Source organism: Aphelocoma coerulescens, chromosome 11 (assembly GCF_041296385.1).
Source record: "Aphelocoma coerulescens isolate FSJ_1873_10779 chromosome 11, UR_Acoe_1.0, whole genome shotgun sequence".
Classification (NCBI taxonomy): Eukaryota; Metazoa; Chordata; class Aves; order Passeriformes; family Corvidae; genus Aphelocoma; species Aphelocoma coerulescens.
This window is the reverse complement of record NC_091025.1, coordinates 6,564,482-6,583,343: the sequence shown is the minus strand read 5'-3', so window position 1 is coordinate 6,583,343 and position 18,862 is coordinate 6,564,482. Positions and strand designations below refer to the sequence as shown.

At 47.2% G+C, this 18,862-nt stretch overlaps 1 protein-coding gene across 3 annotated transcripts; it reads left to right on the top strand.

Annotated features, from left to right (window-relative positions):
- The first annotated feature begins 75 nt into the window (after positions 1–75).
- On the top strand, positions 76–18,092 carry KATNB1 (katanin regulatory subunit B1). Of its 3 annotated transcripts, XM_069026963.1 has the most exons (20): positions 76–235; positions 306–455; positions 3,679–3,809; positions 5,856–5,973; positions 7,662–7,762; positions 8,284–8,325; positions 8,983–9,066; positions 10,021–10,136; positions 10,639–10,710; positions 10,965–11,115; positions 11,506–11,693; positions 11,813–11,946; positions 12,729–12,776; positions 12,948–13,024; positions 13,662–13,781; positions 14,563–14,712; positions 15,027–15,103; positions 15,491–15,565; positions 16,243–16,359; positions 16,947–18,092. In XM_069026963.1, exons 2-20 carry the CDS (start codon positions 416–418, stop codon positions 17,077–17,079), a joined length of 1,974 nt encoding a protein of 657 aa, XP_068883064.1. In that variant the 5' UTR covers positions 76–235; positions 306–415; the 3' UTR covers positions 17,080–18,092. The 3 variants fall into 3 exon arrangements, with proteins under 3 accessions (XP_068883064.1, XP_068883065.1, XP_068883063.1); XM_069026964.1 differs by having other exon boundaries at positions 76–455; positions 11,816–11,946; XM_069026962.1 differs by having other exon boundaries at positions 76–455.
- The last annotated feature ends 770 nt before the right edge of the window (positions 18,093–18,862 follow it).

Here is an 18,862-nt window from a genome sequence, read left to right as displayed (position 1 = left end):
GGCGGCCGCGCTGCCGTCGCTATGGCAACCACCCCACCCTCGCTTGCTATTGGCCGAGCGGTGCGCGGAGCCCGGGCAACCGCCCGGCGCGGCGCGGGGTTGTTGTGTGGGGCCGGTTGTAGGGCGGTGGCGGGCAGGGGGTCCCGGTCCGGTACCGCCGGGCCCCGCTGCCACCAGCGTCCAGGCGATCGCCCTCGGCCCAACTAGCGCTCCCGTCCCGTGATGTTCATCAGCGGTGAGGCCTCGTCCCCCGCCGCGCCGCCTCTCAGGAGGGTCTCGCCGTGACCGTGTCTGTGTGCCCGCAGGACGGCCGGGGCAGCCCCGGTGCACGGCCTGGCCGTAGGACGCGCTAGCAGAGCGGAGCCTCGCCGGGAGGAGAAAGGCGCTGCCCGCCCGAGAGGCGCCGCGCTGAGCCATGGCCGTGGCCGTCACCACGAAGACGGCATGGAAGCTGCGTGAGTGCCGGGCGGGGGAGCCGCCCCGGCTGGGAGCGGGGAGGGATAGGAGCCACCTCATCCCTGCCCTGGATATGGTGCCCCGGCCCTCTTTTTACGTTGCTGGCTGGAATATTTAACTCCTGGAAGTCCTGTTGGAAAACATAGCGGCACAGTGAATAGCGTGGCCTTATCAGTGCTATTTTCAAAGGGTCACGGCCTTTATTTTTTCTGACTCGTTGATGCAGCACGAGGATAAGAGCCTGTCTAACCCCACATGGTTCTACTGTAGTACAAGAACAACCGAGGCAATGAAGGATGAGGCATCTGTCAAGGGGCAACCCTGGATGTAGGGAGAGGCTGGGGAATGAGAGGCTGGAGAACAGCCCCACAGAAAGCGATGTGGGTTCCTGGTCGATGGCCAGTTGAAAATGAGTCACCAGTGTGCCTTGGTAGCCCAAAGGGCCATCTGTGTCCTGGGGTGCATCGAGGAAGGTGATGGTCCTCTGCTTTGTGCTGGTGCAGCCTCACCTCGAGTCTGGGGGCACAACAGTTTAAGAAGGATCTAAAGCTGTAACAGAGCATCCAAAGAAGGACTATGGATATGGTGAAGGGTCTAGAGGAGAAGCCATGCAAAGGAGTGATTGAGGTCTCTTGGCTTGTTCAGCCTTTAGGAGACTGAGGGCAGAGCTTGTTTTGGGCTGCAGCTTCCTCATGAGTGTGTTGGAAGGACAGCTCCGATCTCTGCTGTCTATGATCAATGACAGGAGCTGAGGGAGTGTCTGGAGCTGTGCCAGGGGAAGTTTAGGCTGAATATTAGCAAAAGGTTCTTCACCCAGAGGGTGGTTACACACGGGAACACGCTCCCCAGGGAGGGGACCAACTCTGCGTTTGGACAACGCTCTCAGGCTAAGCGGGGTTTGTCCTATGCAGGACAAGCAGGAATAGGATTTGATGATCCTTGTGGGTCCCTTTCAACTCAGAATATTCTGTCATTCAGTGGAGACTGCCAGATTGCGGTGGGGAATTCCCTCAGTATCAGGGAGAAGGTCCCAAACTTAGCCTCTGTTGGGTTGTCCTTCATTGGTGCTCACTTGTTACAGAAGGTTTACTGAGCTCTCTGCTGCTGGAGGACTGGGGTAATCTTTGCAGGGCCTGTGTGTCCCACTCTCTTGAAATTGCTTTGAAAGAGACAGTGAGAATCTGCTGGTTTCATGTCCATTATTCTTCCTCTGAAGGAGCAGTAGACTTGCTGACTATCAATTTCTAGCTGGTCACTGGTGAGTTATTTCATAGGGGCTGTTGGGGAATGCTTAGAAGCAATAGGACGTGATCAGTTGCTTTAGTCAATGAGCGGGGTCTGGAAACTGGCTGGCAGAAATAGTGTCCTTGGCTGGTAACACATGAAGTCATCTGAGATAACTGACTTAGGAATTTTGTATCTTTTTGAGCAGAAAGCCAGTTTGCTATGTTATCTTCCCATCCCTGAAACTCCAGTTGCAGGAAAAGCTGGAAATCTATCCATCTCCGTTCTTCTTAGGTGGGCAGAAGTTCTCGATCTTCATTTTTGCTAGGCTCTGCCCCATCTTAGCATCCTCTTTAAAGCTTTCTGAGTGTTAGGGATGTTTCAGCAATGCTAATTAGGAGTTTAGTGGTGCTGGGCTGGTGAGTGATGTCTGGTGACAAGAACTGCATGAAACAAAACATTTGTGGGTGTAAGGCATTCATGGGGGAGCGAATGAACCTCTCTGGCCAAGGCAGATGTCAGGTTATCACCTGGCTTTTATGAAGAGAGACTTGGATGTTTCCACAGTGACTTTTAAACTTACAATATATTATTAAGAAGGAAATCCAGAGGGGAAAAAGTGGAGCTGCTGACACACTTGTTCCAGCAGCAGTGCTCAGCATCTGTCCTTTCAATTTTAACTAGTGAGTTGGTCTATTAATGATAATTGTACTTTTGGTTACCTTCTAGTCTGTGTATCCATATGGGCATTGTTTTAGCATTTTTATGTGGAAGTTTGGTCTTTCAACACAATGCAGGCATATTTTCAGATTTGCCCTTCACATGTAATTTATGGCCCAGTTACCTTTGTAATTTGAAAGGTATTTCTCCAGCCCAAGTGAAAGTTGCGCAGTTTTGCTTTCAAAAAAAAGAGTCTTGAGAGTTTGAGATCAAAGTACCTGTAATTATTATTGCAGCCATCTAATATCCTTTTGGATTAGTGTTGCATGTAAAATGATCAAATTGCTCCTCCCAGCCAAACAATCTGAACGAAAGCTGTATTGATGCTACCTAGCCTTTTTACAGACTCGTAACTATTTTTACAGTTTCATAACTATTTGGTCAAAGCTTGTGACCTTTCAAAGAAGAGAACAGTCAGGTGAAGATATTGGTAAATGCATCTGCCAAAAGCCCCTGCCAAAATGTTGAGTGAACTTAAAATTCCGCTGTGAGATGTCTAAGCAAAGATGCTCATTCGGCTTCTTTTTTGCCCCAAATTGGTTTCTTTCTGATGAGGTTGCCATAGAGTTCTGTTGTTGCAGTGTCAGAACTTCCTCTCAGCTCCTGGCTTTTTAATAGTCATTTAGCATCAATCAGATTTGTTATTTTCTGCCCTTTTGGATAGATATTCACCGTCCTTTGTAATAGTTGCATGCTCTGCAGTGCTCAGTTTTGCCTGTGTTACCTAGTGGGGATGTAGCAAAGCCTCTGCCAAAACTCAGGGAAGGGAGCTCCACCTCTCCCCGCTGCTGAGTCTGACTTTTCTTCTGGGTAAGGCAACGAACAGTACTGCTGCTCCTCTGCCAGTTCCTCTCAGGTTGGACTGTCTGCTGCTGCTGTCTAGAACAGGATTAGAGGGCCTTTCACTAGATGACTCTGGCTGCCGTGCATTATTGCAGGTAAAGCACCTTCTGTGATCAGGTTGCTGCATTTGAGCAAATCTTCAAAAGCTCCTGAGCTGCTGCAAGTGAGAGAAGATGCTTTTAGTAAGCCATGTGAGCACTGGAGTTGTGAAGCTTTGGTCAGCAAATGTTTTAAGTGCAGCAGGCAGAGCCAAGAGGGACTGTTCAAAGCAAGATAATAGTGTGACTTCTTATCTGAACAGTGGGCTGCTGCAGCTTGTCCAGTGGAAACTGGAAAGTGTTTCTGGAGGAAGAATATTTTTTTTAGACCTTTTGGAGGGATGGGATGAAAATTTTTATACTAATGTGTAATAAGTGTTTGCTTTGTTTTGTGCAGAAGAAATCATGGCCCACAGCAGCAATGTATCCTCAGTAGTCCTGGGAAAAGGTTCAGGCCGGATGCTGGCCACTGGAGGTGATGACTGTCGGGTCAACATATGGTCAGTTAGCAAGCCCAACTGCATCATGGTAAGAACAGGCCTGTTTTCAGTTTTTGTGGGATGGGAATATTAATTCTGGGGTTTGGAGGGTAGGGAATGAGGGGAAAGATTGTTGGGGTGGAGCCTGTGGGACTTGTGAATAGAGTTTGCTAACACAAAGCTGTGTAACCAGATTCTAGCTAAAGATAGGGACAGGATTGGGTGCCTGGTGGGTCCACTGCTCTAGAGGTATAGTGGGAATGCTTGAGCTGGGCCGGTGCTTACTCAGATAAAGAATATTGTGCTTTATATATTACCAGTCTACAAATAATTAAAGGAAGAGTTTTGTGCAAGAACAGCTAGTTTTATAGCGCAGGCTACAGGGGCCAGTTTTATGCCCTGGGTTTGCAGTCACAGCAGGAGCTATCCCCAGCAGGATGCATTCCCACCTGTGCCACCATCCCTAACTGTCAGCACAAAGGTTGCCACAATAGTTTGCTGTAGGCTGGGGAGGAGTAACTCTGTTGGCAGCGTGTTAGCAAGGGTAGGGTTACCCCAGCAGTGATCACTAAAGTGCACCATAAATACATATTTAACAGATATCTATCCTGCATCACTTTGAGTGGGTGTTGTATAAAACCAACTTTAGCACATGTCTCTTGTCATTTGTTTAATTAACAACACAATAATGTTGTGGTATTGAAGACATTGCTCTAGCCAGTGTGAGCCTTGTGAGGAAGAAATCGGGAAAGTCAGGTCAAAAAGGCTAAAAGGAGAACATGTGTGCTTTATTTTTCTGTTCATTGAGTGTATGAAGGGTCACCTTTGGCAGGGCTGTGCTTCTTACACAGTGTAGTGTCTTTCCAGGCCCTTGGTGGTAGCATGACTGTAGTTTGAAACTGGACTATTGCCTTACTCAAGAAGAACTCTGTACCCTTTCTGTGGGATCAGAGAGCTGCACCTCTCCTGTGCTTCCTGGGAACCACAGGTGTTGGGAGCTGCCATTTCTGAGAGGCAGGGGCTGACTGAAGCTGCTTGTGCCATTCTTGTATATCAAAAGAATCTTGATTTTTGGGGTTGTCCTCTGAAATTAGCTTTTAGTGTTTATATTATAAGGATTATGGATGTTTAGATGTTGGGAAAGAGGGAGAAGAGGAACTTTTCAAGTAACCTTGTGACTTGGTTTAGGTGTGAGCTCTAGTTCTCACTAGCAATGGCAGTTGCAGCTGTGGAGCTTGTACAGGATTTCAATTGCACATGGATTCCTAAGAAAGTGCCATCAGAACAGGCAGCTTCCAGCTGGCATTCCCAGCCTCTGTATGTGTGTGGGAGGCGCAGAGCCAGTGTAGCTATTTAAAAAGACATATTTGAGGATGGAGTAAAGCAGAGAATACTGCTTATTTGGCAAGCAGAAAGTCTGCAGTGGTGGAATTTGTTTTCTAGAGCTAGTTTTAAATATTCTTGTGTTCTACTAAAATGTAGGCCTTTTCAAAATGCTGATGTAATTTGTAAGCTTTCAGGTGCTCAAGGATGAAAGGAACTTGATACATGTGAATTACTGCCTTATGCCTCAAGTCAGTACTTCAGTATTAGCACCATGCTATCACTGTGACATCCATTGCTGACAGCAACCTATGGCTTGGTGCTTGTGTGAAGATCTCAAAGTAGCCCTGCTTTTGCTCTTGCTTTGATTTTGTAACTGGTTCATGACACTTACATGACCCATTTAGAGCAAACACGGTGCCGTTGTGCTACCACAGCATAATTTTTATGATGTAAGAATGTGTCAGCCTTGTCTGAGCATCCACACCTAATGTTTTAACTACCTGTGTCTCTGTTGATGGATCCTTTAAAACTTAGTCAGTGTGCCCCAGAAAGTGGGATAATGTGGGAAGACAGGTGTGCTGTGCTGGGTGCTGTGATGGGCTTTAGTGTGCTCTGCCATACTGGTGGCTGCTGAGGAAAAAGGACTGGTGGCACAGCCAGGTGGTCCCAACTCATGGCTAAAGAGTCACCCCTCAAGTATGAGCGATGCCGTGGTTCACACAGGGCTGGGCCAGCAGCTGTTGACTGTGACTGATGGTTTTCTTTGCAGAGCTTGACTGGCCACACAACCCCCATTGAGAGCCTACAGGTCAACCCAAATGAGAAGCTCATAGTTGCCGGGTCCCGGTCAGGATCCATTCGAGTTTGGGACCTGGAAGCTGCCAAAGGTATGTGTCCTTGAGTTTTTGCTTCTGTTCATGCACACTCTTTGGAGAATCCTTACGCTTAATATCTGTGCTGACCCAGAAGGTTCCTGATTTAAGAAGGAGCAGGAGACTGGCATTGCTTTCATCTTCATCTGCAACTCTTTTTTGTCCTTCTCCTGAGGCTGTAGAGCTGTGTATTCATGCTTGAGCAGAAATTTGGACATGTACTGGGGACACTGATCTGAGGAACTAGTTTCTATGGTTTTGACCTGAGTGTGTCAAAATCTATATTCCAGATCAGTTTCCATGCATGTGTAGATAACTAGGCATATAGAATTTGTATTCAGAGTCTCAGCTTGAAGTTGTCAACCTTAATAAAAGGATCCCAAACCAGCTTGGAAGTTTTAAGTTTATTAGGTTCTGCAAAAATTCAGGAATCCCCTTCTTGTTGACTTCTAGTTCTTAGGTTCTAACTTTTCTTTTTTCCTCAAGCAATTTTTCTTCTCTCCTGCTCTTGCATGGCCACATAAATAGACAAAGACCTAATTTTTAATAAACTGTAAAAGCTATGAACTCATCAAGCTCTGATCCTTTAAAGGCCACTGTTGAATCATGCTTTATTTACTGCATTTTGCTCAAATCCTAGCATGAGTTTTCAAAGGTATCATAAATCACTTGAGTGCATTCCAGCAGGAATACTAAAAAATGACTGAGTATTTCTTATAGGTTGCTGCTTGTTCATAGAAGGAATGTGTAATGAAAATAGACTTACACTGGCTGAGCTAAGCAGGCAAATCGCAGGCAGCATCAATAATGAAAAGCACTTTTGTCATTCAGACAGTTAGAATCAGTTCAGTTATGGAATACTTTGGCTCTGCCTGTGGGGAGTAGCTGATCTGGGTGCATTTATTAGAAGACCTATGAGCCAGTGTCTGTGCAAATGATCACCCCAGCTCTGGCTCAAGAGCTGATTTCTGCCAGGGGAATCATCAGCTTGTTCCAGATGATGGATGAGGGAGAGGGATTTCCCTTATTATTATCTGAGCAATTTTTCTTAGAGTTGAGTTCTGCATTTGTCACTGCTTGCTGAGATAGGATGTACCAGTTCTACTGGTCCTTTCTGGTTTCCAGAATTACAGGGGGTGTTACTTGATGACTTGCTGAAACACTCTGATCGTTTCTTTGTCTCCTGCTTCCTAAGCATCCATTTCCTGTCTTTATAATGATTCTTGCAAGGGACAATTGAAGGAGTCTGGGGTGAATATTGGAACCTAAGAGGTGGTGCCTGGAGGGGGGTGCAGAGTCCTGGGAAAGGGTCTGTCTAATAACTGCAAGGTGAATACTGCAGGCAGTCAAGACCATTTCACTTCCTGGCTCCAACTGTTCCTCCTTGGGCCCATTTTGCTGTCTGTGTAACAAGTGGGAAGATGCACTGCCTGCCAGCTGCCTCATTTTCAGAATGGAGACCTTTGGAATTCTATCCATAGCTTCCATACCTAAGGACAGGACTTCTATTAGGTTCATTGATCATGGTCTTTCTAGTGTTATTTCTTTGCATTGCCAGGGTAAAGTCAGAGGTGTTTCCACAAAATAATATATATTTCCATAAAATAACGGTGGGGATAGTATGGCTACACTTCCACGTGGAAGTGAACTATTAAATATTTTTCCCCTCTTCCTTCTTTCTGCTCTGCCTTTCCTTTTCCCAGTTCTTCGTACCTTACCAGGTCACAAAGCAAATATCTGCAGCCTTCATTTCCATCCTTTTGGAAGCTTTGTGGCATCTGGCTCCTTGGACACCAACATTAAGGTAATACCAGCTTCCACTAGAGATTTCCCTCTTTACCTGCAGTGTCTTTGTTTTGAAGAGTGCCAGAATGTGTTTTGTGTTGAGCTGTTGGTAGATGCTGCACATCATCATTTCCGTGTGTGGGCAGGTGTGTTTGTGAGTGCTTGTGAAATCCGTGCCTGTGTTTTCACAGCCAGCTCATGAATGTGACTCCTCTGGTGTGGAATGTGGCTCTGAGTAAGGTGCCAGCCAAGACCTGGTGTCAGCAAGCACAAATGTCCTGCTTGTTGTGGATTGTATCTGCTTCCTCAGGCTGGTGTTTGACTGTCAGAACTGAGCTGCTGTAGTAAGAGAGACCTTCCAGGACTGATTTTCGCTTGGGGAGTTAGAAAATGCCCCTGAGGCCAACAGGGGTTCAGCAGCCCCTTCATTCTGCAGTTTCTGTTAGCTTGGTGACAGAGAGACCCCTTGTTCTGGCAGGACCCTTGGGCTCCCCATACACTGCTCTAAATGTATCATTTGTTTGCTTTTCTTCCTTGTAGCTCTGGGATGTAAGAAGAAAAGGCTGTATTTTCACATTCAAGGTACGATGTTTCATTAGGTTTCAGGCAAAGAGGGGAGAAATACTTCTTTTGAGGACTTGTGGGCAAACCTAAATGTGATTATGTACAATTAACTTCCTGGTTTTCCAGCATGAGAATAAGATCTGCACGATTTGTGAAGTGGCCTGGCAAACCTCAGCAGGCCTCTGCAAGCTGTATGGGAATATGAAATGGATATTATGGGATATCAATGGATATAATGTGCTATAGTGAGGATGGCTTCAGTGGGGGATGGAGAGCATCCTAAGGGTTTCTTTATATTGTTAATGGTATTACCTCTGCACTGAGATGGTTCTGTTCTTGGGACCTTCTTCTACCTAAAGAACTTGCTGTATATTAATTTTGTGTAGAAACTGGAGACTAAGTGTCACAGCACTTCTATCTGACCATATATAATTCTGTAATTTAGAACTAATTCGTATTAGTGAAGCCAGATCTGTATTTACCATACTTAAACTGATGGCATTAATGTCTAGATGAGAGAGATGACACACATTTAGTGTGGCTGGGTGTAGTGTCTTGAGTACAGTGTTGTGTTCTGCTAGCTGTGAACTCTGTAAAACACTTAATTGATTTTGGTTTATTATATTGTATAGGATTGAAAGACAAAAGCCAGAATACTGTTTTTCCTCATTTCAGGGTCACACAGAAGCAGTTCGGTGTCTCCGCTTTAGCCCTGATGGGAAATGGGTGGCCTCTGCTGCTGATGATCACACTGTAAAGGTAATTTATTGTGACACCATCCTTATGTGCTTGCAGCACATGGGAATGCTGGGATTGTCTTTTTACCAGGCATTGCCAGCACTCACTCATAAACACCCTTCATTCATTAGGCAGCTGACTGAGCCCCATGGCTTTGCAGAGACCAGTTTTCTTATGGGGATCGTGTCTGATGGCCCTCAACACCCGTGGAAGAGCTGCATGTGTTGAAATGCCCTTATCCAGCAGACATATTGGGAAAGACTATGCACAGAAAAATTAATGTTTTGATGGTAGTAGAGTTGTGGTACCTGAACGTTGGCCTCAGTAAACCTTGTAGAATGAGTTGTCCACAGCACATTGCTTCACCAGACTAATTTCTGGCTCTGCTTGTATTACACACATTACATGTGATTATCAGTCTGAAAATTGCTGTCGGGACTGAGCAGAGTAAGAGAAGGAGTTCAGAAAAGTATTGACTGAAGTAGTGACTTCAGTTGTTTCACATGGAGTATGAGGAATGGGGATGAAGGACTGATCTTATTTTCAGTTTCACATGATTAACTGATCAATTATTTCCCTGCATTTTCAAGTGGAGACTAGGGCACAGGAAGAGGGAATTGCTAAGGGATTCAGAGCTTTTGGATTTTTGTTTGTTCACTTTTGAGATACAGTCTGTGGGGACAGATGGAACTGCTATATTTTGTCTCAGTCTCTAAATATAAAATAGAAACTTCTCGGGGACAAATTACATGGAAAATAAAAGATAATGCAAAAAAAAACCAACCCAAAACCAAAACAAAACCTTAAATGACTGGGATGGTACTTTTTCCTTGATTATTGCTTTCTTTGACAGACTTGATCCTGTTCTTGGAGGGGGGAAGTGTTAGAAGGTTGCCAGTACAAGGAAGTCCCAAGTGTATTGGAAATATCTAACATTAAATCTCTTCAAGAGTCTCTGTTCTTTCCTTCTTTCAGCTGTGGGATCTGACTGCTGGGAAGTTAATGTTTGAGTTTACAGGACACACCGGCCCAGTAAATGTTGTTGAATTCCATCCCAATGAATACCTTTTGGCTTCTGGCAGTTCTGACAGGTACATAAGGGGAGGGAGAAAGAAGGGAAATGTGTATGTCTGTTCCATTTCCTGATGCTCTTCCTCGTAGAAACATGACAAAGAGGAACGTCACACAACTCAAACCTGCCATTGCAAGAGCCAGACATCTGGACATCATCTGTGATGGGCAGAACATGGAGATCTTCCCTTCTCATCCAAAATTGATGGCACCTTCTGCCACACTAGAAACCAGTGTGTAGCCCCAAGCATCTCACTAATCCAGCTGACATCCTGTGTGAACAGCAGGCAGCCCTGCTCAGCTAGCAGGGTGTTCTCTTAGCTCTGGGTCAGCTCTAAATGCCTGTCTGTGTCTAGAGCCTCTGAATATCCCTGTCTGGATTCATGGATCTTAGCTAGACCAGCCTTCTGTCTAGGGTCACTGTATGTGCACAACAGCAAAAGTCATTCTAACTGTTTTGTTAAAAATCTGGGTCCTACTGTGATTTCTAGAGCAATGAATTTTGTTGTGTTGTGTGTACAGGACTGTTCGGTTCTGGGACTTGGAGAAGTTTCAAGTTGTGAGCTGTATTGAAGAGGAGGCTACTCCTGTCAGGTACATTAAATTCCTGCTGAAATGTACTAGGCAGAGACTAAAGGTGGGGTGAAGGGAGGGTTTCCTCAGAGAGAGACGTTACTGGGGAGAAGTCTGGGCTGCTGGAGATGTTGCACAGGCCCACCAGGTTGCACACCAGATTGGAAGATTCATTGTTAGAAACAGAACTGAAGGTGTTCAATGTAGTCAGAGACCCACAAGGACTGAGCAAGGTGGGAATGCTGTGCCTGATTCTCCTCCTGCCTTCCTCCCAGGTGTGTGCTCTTCAACCCGGATGGCTGCTGCTTGTACAGCGGCTTCCAGGATTCGCTGCGTGTGTACGGCTGGGAGCCAGAGCGCTGTTTTGATGTGGTCTTGGTGAACTGGGGAAAAGTAGCTGACTTGTCTATCAGCAACAACCAGCTGGTAAGGCACTGCTCCTGAGGTGGAGGGAGGCAGCTGTGAAACACAAGATAAAATCCTGCTGCCTCCTTGCAGGCCTTCAGACCTGTAAGACTGTGTCAGGGCTTGCAGCATGCCCAAAGGCTATGTGCCTTGTGCTCCACTTCGTGTCTCTTTGGCTTCTGGAGGAAAGAACTTGGGCTGTTTGACCAGTATTTAGAAGCTATGCTTGGCAAAAGTTTTTTATCCAAGCTTTTCATAAATTGCTGGCAACTTCAGGTTGAAAAATCCTCAGCACTGAACTGAGCAGTCCTCAAGCGCAGTTGCTCAGAGCTACTCCATCACTCCTGTTCTCAAAAGGGCTGGTGTGCACCCCACTCCTTGGTGAATTACCTTGATCTTTTGCCTCTGCAGATAGGAGTTTCCTTTGCACAAAGCACAGTCTCTTCCTTCGTTGTGGATCTCAGCAGAGTCCCAAAGTCAGATTCTATTCCTCATGGGTTGATCAGGGACGACCAGCCTCTTGTGCCACCTACCCCCACAGGGTCCTCCCTTCGCCGCATCTATGACAGGCCCTCAACGAGCTGCAGCAAGCCACAGAGGTGAGGGAGTCTGCTGGCTTGTTGAATTTCAAGATTTTAAGGAAATGCACCAGGCACTCAGTGCTCTCTCCCTCTCTCTGACAATACGGCTTCCCCTGACAACAACTCTTTTTCCACAGCAGAGTGAAGCACAATTCGGAGAGTGAGAGGCACAGTCCTAGCAGTGAAGATGACCGGGATGAGAAGGAATCAAAGGCTGAGATCCAGAACCAGGAGGATTACAAAGAGATCTTCCAGCCCAAGAATGCGATCTGTCAGTACCAGGGTTTTTGTGCTTTTGAGTAGGGTTTGGGTTTGAGATGAGGACACTAAACTGATTCAGTAGAACTGACCTTTGGCTTACTGTAACAGAGACTTTGCCTGTGACTGGAGAGTTCAGAAAGCTTTTCTTTAATATTCTGAAGCACAGAGCATGTTGGTGAACAGCTGAAAGGTGGCACCTTTACTAGGGTACAGTGATGCTGTTTGAAGCCTCAGAAGTCAGAGCTTCATTGTAAATGTGCTGCCTTCCTATCCTGATTATTCCTGTTAAGGAAATTTTATTAGCTTAGAATTTTGATTTGTATGAAGTCAGCAGCCTTCGTTAAAGAAGGAAAGGCAAAATGTTTTGTTAAAGCAAATGTTGTTTAGGAGGCATTGTGCAGTGTCTGTATCTCATTTTTATGTAAATGATAAAATGAGACTCTTTCTGAGGAATTCATAGCAATTATTTTTATTTACTTACATAAATCAATAACAAGAGGTGGATTTTTTCTAGTATCATTTGTTGTGACAGTGCCTTGTCTCAGTCTTCACACCTCTACAGCAGCAGTGGACCACAGGGGTCGGTTTTGTCCCTCCTATCCATGAAGGCTGAAAGCCTTTAGCTAAACTCAACAATAGTGTCAAGGCCTAAAGGAGATAACTCTGCTTGTATCACTGAGTACCCTCATGTGTGGAGTTGTTGGAGATTTCTCTGCTCCAAGGTTGACTTACCACATATCAGTAGCCTTGGATGCTCCTTCATTTGTTTATTTTCTTAATCTTATTCTGTAGGCCGAACTCCTCCTCGAAATGAGCCCTTTCCAGCCCCTCCTGAGGATGGTGAGTATGGAAACGACCCCTTGGTGGGGATAGGGTTAATGGCCTTCAAAAGAGGGAGAGTTGCCTGAAGGCAGAAATGGCTCCTTGCAGTGTAGCTAAACAGAACCTTTGCTCTCAGCTCTTGAAAGTGACCATCAGTTTCTGCTTTCCCACTTCTCTCCCTCTTGGTAGAGCCTGGAACTGCAAAGGAAGCAGTGAAGCCCAGCCAAGCTGCGGATGTCCAGACCTCGTTGCCAAAGCAAGAGCTCGTACGTACTGTGTGATCTATGAATTGCTGTTCCTGCCCCCTCTGTGAACAATGTGCAGAGCTGGAGAATTTGTGATTTCTACTTGGGCTGATTGTTTACTGAAGGGCAGTAAAAGTGCAGCTCTAGGCTTTGTGCTGCTGCCTTAGCAGTAGAACCAAGGCCAAGCCTCCGACCGGCTCTATTGTTTTAGTTTGCTGCTTGTGCTTGCAGTGGTGCTTTTCCTTGCATCTCAGAATTGGGGCACTCAAGAGGACCAAGTGCCAGGTTTCTACAAATGCTTGAACAGAGGCTGTTTTGTTGCCAAAACTGCAAGCAGCTGATGTGCCAGGATTCATTATACTGGCTTCTTTAGAATTCTCTCTTAGCCTTCAGGCTGGCCACAGCCCATTGCCCTAATTTCATAACAGTAACAGCACTCGGCACTTCTGCTGGGGTATCTCCATGTTCTTTACAAACCTTAATTACATAGTGATGTGTACCTGAGAGATACTTTATTGCCTCTTAAACTATGCTAGCAAACTGGAGACTGCTGCTGTGTTAGGACCCTGCTGTGAGGAGAAAGCAGGTCAGAAATAAAGGTCACCAGACTAGGGCCAGACTGTTCCTGCTAGAGCTTTTATCCCAATTTCTCCTGCAGCCTGATCCAGTCCAGAGGCCAGCGATTGCCTCCTCAACTTCTTTGAGCAGAACAGAGCCATCAGTGATTCCGGCAGCCAGGAATGAGCCCATTGGCCTGAAGGCCTCTGACTTTCTCCCAGTAAGTGTCTCTGGATAATGTTTTCCAGCCAATGTCTATGTTGGGTGGCATCTGAAAGGGGGTCCCCCATTGTGGTTGGTGTAAATACAGCAGAGTTGAGCCCTGCTCATGAAAAAGCTGTTACCAAAGCAGAGAGCAAGGGGTGAGACAGTCACTGAACTATTCCATGTACCAGATAGTGGTTCATTTAAAAAACTGGCGTCTGCCATTACATGTACATAATAATTTCACAGGAATCTCTGCCTCTTGCATCTTGGAGGCTTCTTGGTCTCTCCTGGGGAGGGTATTCTCTTGTCTTAAAAAGGGGGAAAGACCATAGCATCCTGATGATCCCAAGGTCTAAATGTGAACAAAGGAAGTAGTTGTTCTAGCATGGCCTGGGCAGGAAGCAAATTGAGAGTCTAATAAATTTTGTATCTATGCTTTCTAATAAAATTTGCTGTTTCCAAACAAGTGTTTCACATAAAAAAATAGGGTTTATGTGAAAACATTTCTTTATTAAAACATACTGGTTTTGAAAACTTACTTTAAATTCATCTTTTTTGAGAGTTTTCCCAAAGCTTTAAACATGTTTGTGATTGACATAGTAGAAAAAGCAGAAAATCAGTAACTGAAACCAAAACAAATTGAGCATTTCCATTTCAAAAGGTTTTTACAACCATCTGCAAAGAAATCAGTATTCACTGACATCCTGTCTGCCAAAATGGGCTCTCACCTAGGCCAGAGAAAGCTCCCACCTTTCTGTGCCATCCTGCTCTGTTATTGGTGTCTGTACTTCCAGGCTGTGAAAAACCAAAGCCAGACGGAGCTGGTGGATGAGGAAGCCATGTCTCAGATCAGGAAAGGCCACGAGACAATGTGTGTGGTGCTCACCAGCCGCCACAAGAACCTGGACACCGTGCGAGCTGTATGGAGCACCAGTGACATCAAGGCAAGCATGAGGAGATACCTAGGGCTCGTGAGGGGAGCAGCTGAGCAGCTCTGTTTGTGTGTCTGGGGCTGATTCTGCCTCATACAAAACATGGGGTCTCACAGCTTTTGTCCCTGGGGGTGCACCACAGAGTGCTACTGTGTCCCACCTGCAGCTGAATGGTCGCAAAAAAAACTTTCCCATGAGGGAGTTCCCTAGCCACCTTCATGTTTCCTCTACCTTGTTTTGGAAAAGCAGCACTAGACACAAATTTGCATTAGCCCAACCAGTTTTAGCTTTGCAATAGGTGACTTTTTCTTCCCCTTCTCTCTCAGAACTCTCTGGACTCTGCAGTGGCAATCAATGATCTGTCTGTTGTCGTGGATCTCTTGAATATTGTCAACCAAAAAGCGTGAGTCCTGGGTGGGGTCAGCCCCTGGGATGCTCAAGAGGCGCCTGGCTGGGAGTTGGGAGCTCTGCCTTTTACCTGCCCCATGTCCAGTGGGCCATGGAGGCATGAAGTTCATGTGCTTGTAGTTGCATCTTCAAGCCTGCAGTGACAGGAACTGCTGGAGTTGTTTGGGGCTAAGGAAAATCAAAGTCTTGGGCTTCATAAAGTAATTCTGCTGAGAGTCAAAGAAATATGTCAGAACCTGCCACTTTCTCTCACGAGGGGGAGTCAGTGAACTTGCTCAGTGAACTTGAGTGTCTCTGTCTGGGCATTTGCTAGGAAGTGTTATTTGTGTTGGCTCAGCTTTGTAGAGCCTCAGTCTCCAGTCTCAGGATATGTCCTTTTCAGGTCTCTCTGGAAGCTGGATTTGTGTACTATAGTCCTGCCGCAGATAGAAAAACTGCTCCAAAGCAAATACGAAAGGTGAGGCCCTAAGAGCATGGTGTGTTTGTGGGACAGGGTGTAGGTAGTGATAGGGGAGCTCTGCTGGGCATTTCGTACCTGAAAGAAAATCCTGAGATACCACTGCTACTGTTACAGTATCATGCTGATATGACACCTGAAAAAGAATGATGGAGTTGCCAGGTGTGTGTGGGAAAAGATATGGAAAGTATGCATGGGCAGGAAGAGCAGGATAGTGGGATTTGTGGTAGGTGTGTTGGATGGAAGACAGCTCTGGCAGCCAGGAGGGGCCATGTAAAACAATTGGGCTGTGCACACTGCTGAGAGTGAAGCTGTCAGCTTGGGACAAGGGGAATGAAGTTCTGCAACAGCCCTGGGGACTCATCTTTAGGGGGAAAACATTGCAGCCTCTCCCTTAAGACGGAGTTTCTGCTCTTCCTTTCTTCTGGGAGAGAGGTTCCTGCCAGGTTCCCTTGGCAGGACATCTCTACCCTTGAGCAGAGAGGTCCCACTTGGTGGGGTATGTGCCAGGACCTTTGGAACAGGCTTGCTTTGTGAAAGCTTTAACTAAGATGTATTGTTGGTACTTGGCTGTTGCTCTCCTTCCCTGGTTACAGGTGGTGGAGTGGGGTTGTTTGAGGGCTGCGTGCTGGGGGGACAGGAATGAAATTCAAGTGGGACCCGATTCTGTTTTTCAGTTACGTGCAGACTGGCTGCACATCCCTGAAACTCATTCTCCAGAGATTCCTGCCACTCATCACAGACATCCTTGCTGCACCACCTTCTGTTGGAGTGGACATCAGCAGAGAGGAAAGGTGAGGCACATGCTTCCACTTGCTCCCTCCTGGGACCAGCCTTTCTCTTGAGTGAGCTATGTCCTTGCCATCAAGGCTCTGATACCAGACTGGACATGCCTTCCCTTTGTCTGCAAACACCAAACTTTCCTGCTCAGAGGAAAAGGCCAAGGACTGCTTTTCCCTTTGTCTCTGTATCTTGAGTCATACCTAAACAAAGTATCGGGAGTAAAACCACCCTGTGGCTTCCCCCTCTGCCTCACAAGACACATGAGTTGGTAGCCAGGCCCTGGATTTTGAGTTCGTTCACAGAATAGCTCTTCTCTGAGAGTTGGCCTTTGGAAAACAGCACCTCCTTCCTCCCTGGACTGTACTGCCAAAGGGGGAAGAGGGGTGACAGAACCCTTATGTGGATGCCATTCTCCTGTCTCATCAGGACATGGGCTGAATGCCTGGTGTTTTTGCAGAGCTGTGCTCATATTTCAGCCTCTTCCAGGCCATTTTCAGGACTTTTCTTTCCTGCTGAGTTGCCTCTCTGGCACTGCAAGAACAGCCACACCTCAGGCAACTAAGGATTCATGCTGTGTCTGCTGTCATTTTTTTTCCAGGCTTCACAAATGCAAGTTGTGCTACAAGCAGCTGAAAAACATCAGCAATGTTGTTAAGAACAAGTCTGGGCTCAGCGGCCGCCATGGTAGTGCCTTTCGGGAACTGCTTCTCCTCATGGCTGTCCTGGACTAACAGCCACCACCTCCTCATGTACAAATACAGGTGGCCAAGCTTCCCCTGCTCGTGGTCTGGCTGGATCTCTCCGTGTGTCCGTCTTTTCCCCCTGCCCCTCTCCAGCATGGTAGGGAAATGGAATCTGCCTGGCTGGTCGCCCACCCAGCCCTGGTGCCCTACGGGCTGGATGGAGGACCCAAGTGGAGAGATGTGTGTGCTGTGTGAGGAGCCCTGGCAGGTGGAGGACCCCACAAAGCCCTGTAGGGAAGCTGCTTCATTTCAGCTCTTCATCTCAGCATCAAGCTCTGGGCTGCTCTGTGTGCTGGCCTGTCCCTGCAGGAGGGCTCTGAGCCTGCTGTCACCCCTCCTTCCCGCTTGTGCTGTCGGTTCTTGTTGCTTGGCCCTGTGGGCCAGGGCCGTGCTCTCGCTGTGCAGCTGCTGAGGACTGCAGCCACCGCCCCACAAACGCCTGCTGTGGGGTGGATGCCCTTTCCGTGCAGAAGGGACTTCAACTGCCATGGGGGACCAGCCCCTTTGGCTTCATCTGACATGGGCAAGGACACTGTGCCACTGTGCCGGTGCATCTCAAGGACCTGAACCAAGAGACTTTCTCTTGGCTTCTCAGACATCCCTGCTGGCACCCAGGGCTGCAAAAGATCAGTATCTTCAGACTGTGCTTGGATCTGAGGTCTACCTGGACCTGTTAAAATATGTGACTTAAACAGGACTCGTCATATGTGTTTGCCTTTGGGGGGTGAGGATTTGGAAGGGTGGAGGAACAGAGGGACATGGACTGATTTATGTCTTTCTACATCCACTGGACCATTCTTAGAGGTTTGGTTTTGTTTTTTTTCCCCCAATAAATGTCTGTCAGAACCTTTCTGTCCCTCTTTCTTCTTTCCTCTGGGGAAAGAGGTTCCTGTTGGTGCTTTCCCTGCTCTTCCCAGCCTGTCTCCCATTTTATACACTGGAGCCTGTTCTCCAGGAATCTGTAACTTATAATGAATTTTATTAAAATATTTGTAATTTTTTTTAAAGTTGTGTTAAATGGCTGAATCTCTTGGAAGTCCTCTTCACCTTGGCGTGGCTCCTGGCTGGGAGTGCCCAGGAAAAGCAGGGCTCTATTCCCTGCCTGTCCCAGGGGAAGCTGACCATTCTCACCCATCCTGCTGCGAGGCTGTGGTGAGCAACAGGAGAGCCAGCACTTGCCAAGTGGCTTGTGGAAATCCCGGGGGCGGTTTCACTCTGCTGGGTCGTTCCCAGCCCAAGGAGCAGCGTCATCATTTCGGGCTCATCCTGGTCCCTGGCTGCACACAGATCTCCCTCCCACAGCTCTTCAGCGGATCCAGCTGGAGTGGCAGTGCTGCCTACCTGCTGCCTCTGAGCTCCTAAGCCAGGGAATGCGTTTGGAAGGCTGTTCTGAAGAGGTGAAGTGGGGCTATCAGGAAAGCTAAAGCCAGTCCCCACATTGCTGATGCTTCAACCAAACAGTCAAGTTTTGGGAACAAAGGGGAGTGCCTGCCCAGCTCCGTGGCTCTGGAGGAGGTGGCTCCGAAGGGGGCTTGTGCAGCAGGAGGCCCTGGCACTGAGGCACTGGCTGGACTGACAGTGAGTGCTGCCTGCTTCGAGCACCAGGAGACTCACAGGGTGTGTGTCCTCCTGCTCTGCAGCTGCTTCCTGCCTCATCTGGTGATAATCCAATGCCTGGCCCCCCCATGAGGTGTGAAAAGGCTCTGCCAGCCACCAGCCTATTGTTGGGATGCGAGGTGGAGCAGGACAAGGTGGAGCAGGACATGGGAGC

Bases quoted from the DNA above. Each gene is read 5' to 3' on its own strand.
- KATNB1 (XM_069026963.1), top strand. From the start codon at position 416: ATGGCCGTGGCCGTCACCACGAAGACGGCATGGAAGCTGC. The intron at 456-3,678 runs GTGAGTGCCGGG...TGTTTTGTGCAG, and splicing joins GAAGACGGCATGGAAGCTGC to AAGAAATCATGGCCCACAGC. The intron at 8,326-8,982 runs GTACGATGTTTC...TCCTCATTTCAG, and splicing joins GCTGTATTTTCACATTCAAG to GGTCACACAGAAGCAGTTCG.